This window comes from Pseudophryne corroboree, chromosome 6 (genome assembly GCF_028390025.1).
Source record: "Pseudophryne corroboree isolate aPseCor3 chromosome 6, aPseCor3.hap2, whole genome shotgun sequence".
In the NCBI taxonomy this organism is placed as follows: domain Eukaryota; kingdom Metazoa; phylum Chordata; class Amphibia; order Anura; family Myobatrachidae; genus Pseudophryne; species Pseudophryne corroboree.
The window spans coordinates 21,752,510-21,760,409 of NC_086449.1; the positions used below are offsets into that span (position 1 = coordinate 21,752,510).

A 7,900-nucleotide genomic window follows, 5' to 3' on the forward strand; every position below is an offset into this window, starting at 1 on the left:
TACTGGTGGTCAGTGTGGTCAGGTCACTGGTCAGTCACACTGGCAGTGGCACTCCTGCAACAAAAGTGTGCACTGTTTAATTTTAATAATAATATGTACTCCTGGCTCCTGCTATAACCTATAACTGGCACTGCAGTGCTCCCCAGTCTCCCCCACAATTATAAGATGTGTGAGCTGAGCACAGTCAGATATATACATAGATGATGCAGCACACTGGGCTGAGCAGTGCACACAGATATGGTATGTGACTGAGTCACTGTGTATCGTTTTTTTCAGGCAGAGAACGGATATATTAAATAAAACTGCACTGTCTGGTGGTCACTGTGGTCAGTCACTAGTAAACTCTGCACTCTCTACAGTTCTACAGTACTCCTAAGCTCCAGTAAATCAGGTCAATCTCTCTCTCTCTCTCTCTCTTCTAATCTAAATGGAGAGGACGCCAGCCACGTCCTCTCCCTATCAATCTCAATGCACGTGTGAAAATGGCGGCGACGCGCGGCTCCTTATATAGAATCCGAGTCTCGCGAGAATCCGACAGCGTCATGATGACGTTCGGGCGCGCTCGGGTTAACCGAGCAAGGCGGGAAGATCCGAGTCGCTCGGACCCGTGAAAAAAAACATGAAGTTCGTGCGGGTTCGGATTCAGAGAAACCGAACCCGCTCATCTCTACTCGGAATGACCACCATTGTTCAATGGTGTCATTTTCTGAAGTCCTCTTCTTTATGAATTTAAGTATTGTATTCCTGAGGGTGGAAGGCTCTTTTGAATTAAATGTGAATTTACACAAAAGGTGGATGGTAGACAGAGATTTACTGCATATTTATATGCATTCTCATCTGTCCACTGTATCTGGTAGGGGATATTGCTGCATATGTGTGAGCTTTGTACAGAATTATTATAAGCTTGTATATAAAACGTTATACATAGCACTTTACATTTATTATCCTTTTAAATAAATGTAATGCACTAGGACAGGGTCTGGCCTTTGTTTTTATTTCCTTGTCTCTGAGGCTATACGGAAAAGGAATATTTATATAAGAATAAATTGTCATAGAAATGGGAGCAAGTTGGGTACTGTCCTTGAGCACTTTAATGATCCAACATGGCACCTTCTATGCAGTAGATGGTTGCACACCTCAAGTAGCTCTGAGGACACAGGTGGAGCATCAAGCAAAACAGGCATGCTTATGTTGTTTATAGAGGAAAGTACTGAGATGAGATGTCTCCCTGGACTCCCAAAATGACACTTGGAAATGTTTTCGATATCTTAATGACATCCTTTCAGAAGGTGGTCACCAGTCAGTGTTGGCCTAATGACTCTTGTATGATAAAGATTGCCTTTCTACTGATAAGAAAGACCCAATCATTCTACCAAAGACTAAAAAAAGTGATTTCAGCCATTAGTGACCATTTCACCATTGATCTAGAGACTTTACAGCAGTGTTTTTTGGTCAGAGTGTTATTGACCATGATGATATACATCTGGTTGTGGTGCAGAAACTTACAGACTCCACAGTCAAACTGTTCCACCAAGAGAGTTCCATATAGCCATCTAGGTGCTTGGATCCATAATCAAGGATAGATTTACCTGTTTTCTTGGCTCACAGAATCCATCTTGAGGTACTGAGAATTTGGTATTGGCTAATTACTCCAGCAGATGGACTATTGCCATTCCTGACCAACTTGGATATTCCTCAGATGATTCCTCAATCTTTCTACTAATGAAATGAGGGACAGAAAGGGTTCAAGATCCATTGTTTAGGTGTTCAGCCTTGTTAGAACCTACACTGGTTTTACAACTGCTACCTGGACTCAGCTCTCAGGACTAATGGGAATTGCACCTGCAAATAGTTAACCTTTGCCTTATTCATTGCAATTGCTCATCAGCTTTTATAAATGACCAACTGACACGGTGTTAGCACTGGACACTGATGTTTCTGTTTCTGTTTCTGCAAATGGTTCCATTACAGCATCCAGTGACATCCAGAGATCCTGTTCAGCATTGCACTACAGCCTGGATTCTCTATGGCTTTTGTTTGCTCTGCTCCTGCTGTATGAAGCCATTGATTGTTACCAGTACATCTTACCTTGGACTACGGGTCACGTATAACAGGTATGCCATGAATGCTGCTTCTCCTCCCATCTAATTTCTTTCTACCACTCCCACCTCCAAGATCTTGGTTATACTGCTCCCAACATATGTAGTTCTCTCTCTCTTCCTGTCAGACTTTCCACCTCTCTACAAAACTTCAAATGGGCTCTTAAGACCCACTTCTTTATCAAAGCCTTCCAGCTCTCATCCTAACTCACTACTCCATGCTCCTTGTTCACTGACTCCACCCTCTGTATCATCCCAGTTCCTCTAGCCCTCCACTTTAGACTGTAAGTTCTCATGAGCAGGGCCCTCTTCCCTTATCTGCTTTTCCTTTCCTCAGTTAAACCATCATCTCCTCCCCACTGCGTACAATGGCACCTAACCCTTGGGTGCTGACACACTGCTGCTTATTTGAGTATTATGACCACTGATACAGCAATGTTGATAAGCCATGTCCACAGGGGCGTAAAGAGAGCAGCCGGGCCCGGGTAATGTAGGTGGCGTGACCTAATTATGAGGGAAGGGGGGTGGGGAATATGGTCATGCCGTCTAAAAAAAAAATACTAAAAATAGTTCTGTACACAACAGGAACAGATCCATTGAGGGCACGATCAGTGTGACTGTATTGCTCCCCACCCCTGCAGGCAGAGGAGGACTTCTGTAGTTCAGTGGCCCCTGCTGGCTGAAAGGTGAGGATTGAGGGAGGGGACACAAGCCCCCACCTGGCGCCTCCAGCAAGTCTGGGGCCAGGTAATTAGAACCCACTCCATGCTCCTCTTGATACCTCTGCATGTCTATGTCTGTCAGGACCGACTGATTTTGTGAATCCATTAACCTTGGACCAACCGAAGGTGTTGGTGCTGGAGTATGGTGAAAACAGGGAGGATGAAGAAAATTCTGTTTCATATATTTATTAGGGTTCAATTCCAGTAAGGAGTAAAATGATAATCATTAGTCACCATACAGTATATAAACTGACTTACTGCAATGAATGGTATAATGATAAGCAGGATCTGTATTGAAGATGCATTGAAGAAATGTTCATATGAATAAGATAAAACGTGCCTGAAGATTAATGGAGAATTGTCCAATATAAAGCAATGATTGGTGCCAAACTGTAAGAAGTGTTAACTGGATATTGCAGACAAGGATGAATAACTGTGAAGACTTGTTACTGACACTTAATGGCTGAACTGAAGAACTGTGAAGAGCTGTCTTTGAATTGTGCAAAAATGAAGATAAAAGGAATGAAAGGAATACTTGCAGGTTCTGAAGATAATACTTGAAACATTGTGAAGAGCTGCAGCAGAAGACAATGGTGAATAATGGGTTAAGCTGAGGGATAAGTAAACGAGGACCAGGATTTAGTAGAAACTTCCACAGGCTATGTGATTGAAGCAGGCAGTCATTGAACGAACAGGGTAACCTCCCACAGGACTCCGGAAATCCACTTGTTGGCACTTGGAGAGCGATTGACTGACAGCACAGCAGGGAGCTGGTGGATCTCTTGTGGTGAAGGCTGCAGTCAGACCTCTGGGAGCAGAGGCGATATCAGGACCACTGGAATCACACAGAAATCCTCGGAGAGAGCACAGAGCTTGGGTACAGAGTGGCTACAACAAAGCACTGGCCAAGAGTGAAATAATCCCAGCCTGCTTATAGGCAGCACCAGCACGGATTGGCTAACACTTACCTACAGGTTCTCACAGGTGCTGCATTTGGTCTCCAACATGGCCACCTTCTATACTGCAGACACACAGAGGCGCCTCCGGCCATTAGGTGAGTGATTGGTTTGTGACAATGTCCTGCAATGATTTGTACTGTAAGTAACTTTTTCTTGTTTTCTTGATACTGTTTCTATTTTTGTACTTTGTAAAGTATTGTGGACACCATATAAAGGATAATAATAATAATAATAATAATAATAATTAAAATATTTAATCACGTCTGACTCCTGGCGTGTGATAAATTGCACGGTGATTAATTAACAACCAATCAGTTCCTAACTGTCATTTTTAAAACACAGTCCATAACATGGCAGTTAGGAGCTGGTTGGTAGGTACTTTATCACCGTGCAATTTATCACTCTCCAATGCTTGATAAATCTGGGCCTAGGTTATTCGGGTCATATGTCTATATCCACGTGGCTAGATTTGGTGCAGTTTGCCCTGAGGCCTTGGTACATTGGCTACATCACCCACTCCTCTGGTTCTCCTTCCTGTTGTTGGTGTCCATTATCTTTAAACACAAGTGAAAGTGTGTCTCCATTCTTACAACCCACATAGATCGTACACTGCAGAGTATTCCTGTGATACCCAGGTGGTGGACGCTATTGGACATCGCTAACTGAATTGATGTTACTATTTCATTTGCTAAGTATCCACATCATGTGATGTCTGAAGATAGAATATTAATGTACAGAGTCACAAACCAAGGCCGGCTGCTCTTGAAGTCTACGTCTTAATAGCACTTAAAAAGTTAAAGTTAGGTATGTGGTTTTGGTGCTACAGTATATATGACAAATATGGAAAAAAAATTAAATTACATATTTTAAGAATTTTATAAAGAGGACCTCAAACATTGGTACTATTAATGGACAGACAATATCATGTTTCAATGTATCCATATATTTCCATCACAGCTCAAGATTATTTGTGTCAGGAATTTATTTTCCATTTACAAATATTTGGTTTACTTCATAAATGTCTTAAGAACTTTTGTTGCATGATAAGGTGTACTGAAAATATAATGGGATCACTAGAGGATTGTAGAGCAATTAGTACTCATTGGGGTCTCCTCTCTCTGCCTATATAACTGTAACTGGTTTACACTCAGACACAGAAATCTACCTCTGTGCTGACCTGAGCTCTACTGCGTTGTACCTACAGCAGCAGGTAAGTGAGTATTTTCCCTTCAAGTACAACTAATTCAAATGGCTTTCACACAGGCTCAAACTCTGTCACTTTGGACCTCTGTCACACAACCAGACTGGCTCCATCTCATGATCTCTGGGTCAGCAGAAGGTAATTTTCAGGACACCCCTAAAACCCAGTGTATTCAAAATAAAAATATAAATTATTACAGATTTATAGCATAAATTAATGTATATATTTGCAAGATTTACAAAACTGGTCTTTTTTTTGTTCTTCTTGAAATATGTAAAATAAATGTTAAGAACACGTTCAACCTTCCCTTGGGAATTAGTCTGTTTCACTTTAATATGTGGCAGAAAACAGAACTGCATGAATTTTAATTTGTCCATTGTTTCACTGCAATCCTTTGTCATTGTTTTGAATTAGAAAATACAGCAACGACACACTGAGAAATAGAGTTTAGATAAGTAACTTTGTGCAGAAAACAAATCACACTCCACACGTTTAAAGGTGGACACGCATTTCTTGTTAGCACCTATGACGGTAATTCAGAATTGTTAGCTAACCAAAAAAGTTAGCAATCAGGCAACACCATGTGCACTGCAGGTGGGGCAGATATAGCATGTGCAGAGAGAGTTAGATTTGGGTGGGTTATATTGTTTCTGTGCAGGGTAAAATCTGTCTGCTTTATTTTTACACTGCAATTTAGATGGCAGATTGAGCACATCCCACCCAAATCTAACTCTCTCTGCACATTACATCTGCCCCACCTGCAGCGCAGCATGGTTTTGTCCATTAATGTGCTTTTTCGGTTTGCTAACAACGCTGAATAACACCCTATATGTATTTTTCTTATGCCATAGAGCTTTGCTATGCAAATTGCAATAAAAAATGTCAGTAAGTTTAACATATTCTTCATCCAAACCCACTTTCAAAGTATGTTTCCAAGTTTCCTCCAAATGGTAACCAAAAAGATAACAGCGTCTACTTGTCAGTGCCAAAGCTGGGAATTTGGAAAATGATTTTCCAACTGTACCACTGTCACTTCTAACTGGACATATGTCACCCTCCAGTGTGACACATCTACCATATGAAAACCAGAGGTGTGGTCTACAACGGTGACCTTATGTTAGACCACCATGAAATCATAGCATTGCAGGGTATTGTTCCTGATATAATTTTCTTATCCATCAGTCTATGACAAGGATTGTTCTATGTCCAATATACATTGACTCTTTAATCTTGAAAATAATCATGTAATATGTGTATGGTCTGCCAACAGATTATGTCTGAGCATAACTACACCATAGGCCAAGACTTCTTCCTCATTGGGTTCCAGGATCTTCATGACTACAAGATAATACTCTTCATAAGTATCCTTACAATGTACATTATGACAGTAGGTGGAAACCTTCTCATTGTCATTTTGGTGTCCACCAGTCACCTTGCACAGTACCCCATGTACTTCTTCCTCTGCCACCTCTCTGTATGTGACTTTCTGTTCTCTACCAATATTGTCCCTAAGATGATGCAAGTTACCCTGTCAGGAGGTAGCTCCATCTCGTTTTCTGGCTGTATCACCCAGTTCTATGTCTTTGCTTCCTGCACTGCCACAGAATGCTATCTCCTCACCGTCATGTCCTTTGACCGATTTTTAGCCATTTGCGTTCCATTGCGTTATACCTCCGTTATGGATCCAAAACTTCGTCTTCATCTGGTGACATGGTCATGGTTACTCGGATTCCTCTTTGTGCTGATCACCGTCTTCCTGATCTGCCAGCTACAATTCTGCAATGATATGAATATAGACCATTTCTACTGTGACTTCCTCCCGATGCTGGAACTTTCCTGCTCAGACACAACCCCTGTTGTGTTAGAAACATTCTTCTTTGCAAATGTCATAGTCCTCTTCCCATTTCTATCTGTTGTAGGGAGCTATATCTCCATCTTTATTACCATCATGGGGATCTCATCCACTACCGGCAGACGGAAGACCTTTTCCACTTGCAGCTCTCACCTGACCATTGTATGTTCCTACTATGGATCTCTCCTCAGTATTTATCTCATTCCATCTGGAGGACACTCATATAATATTAATAAGTCTTTGTCTCTTTTGTACACTTTGGTTACCCCATTGTTAAATCCTGTTATATATTGCCTCAGGAATGAAGAAATACGTAAGCAGTTTTACAAATTGTTCTAGAAGACATCAGTTAAAAAGTGGATGTAAACGTACAATAGTGTAATTCGTGTGTTTAGAACATAGATCTGTGCATATACTGTATTCAGTATGTATACAGATGGTGAAATTACCATTCCTCATCACTCCACTCCATCTCATATGTTGTTGTCCCTGACCATCTCATGTCCTATTGCACTTGGCCATCTCATGTCAATTGTTCCTTGCCCACTAGTGTCCCATTTCCTCATGTCCTACATACACCATGGACCTCTCATGTCTCATTGCTCCTGGCCCTTTCATGCCCCATTGCCCATGACTTTCTCATGTCTCATTACCTCTGGTCCTCTTCATGCCAGGTACATTATTTCTGTAGGTACTTTATGAGGAATTAATGTGTTATTCTATTACTTTCTGGGGATACTTTCTTTAGGAGTTTCACAAACAATTATGAACTGAAGGATTCCTTTGATCATTCCTAATTTCCTAACATCAATAATATAGCTTTGTCCCGAATCACAGCAATACTGTCCCGATGTCCTATAATGTACAGTATAACCAGATCAGTTATGCTGTAAGAGCCAGCTTTCATTTCTTACCACAATCTTTGACTTTCCCGTTGAGGTGGTTTCAACTGGGTCTCTGGTGCCAGGGCGGTGGGCAGGATTGTTCAGAGAATACTAGGCTGTTGCTGGGTCTCACATGTCCATGCAATCTGATGGAGAAGACTGTCTGGACTTATTATACTGTAT

The 7,900-nt window shown here is 41.4% G+C and overlaps 1 protein-coding gene across 1 annotated transcript; it reads left to right on the plus strand.

Moving 5' to 3' along the window:
- Positions 1–6,254: 6,254 nt before the first annotated feature.
- LOC134934140 (olfactory receptor 6F1-like) lies at positions 6,255–7,172 on the plus strand. The gene has a single exon (XM_063929640.1). The coding sequence runs from the start codon at positions 6,255–6,257 to the stop codon at positions 7,170–7,172; it is 918 nt and encodes a 305-aa protein (XP_063785710.1).
- Positions 7,173–7,900: the final 728 nt, after the last annotated feature.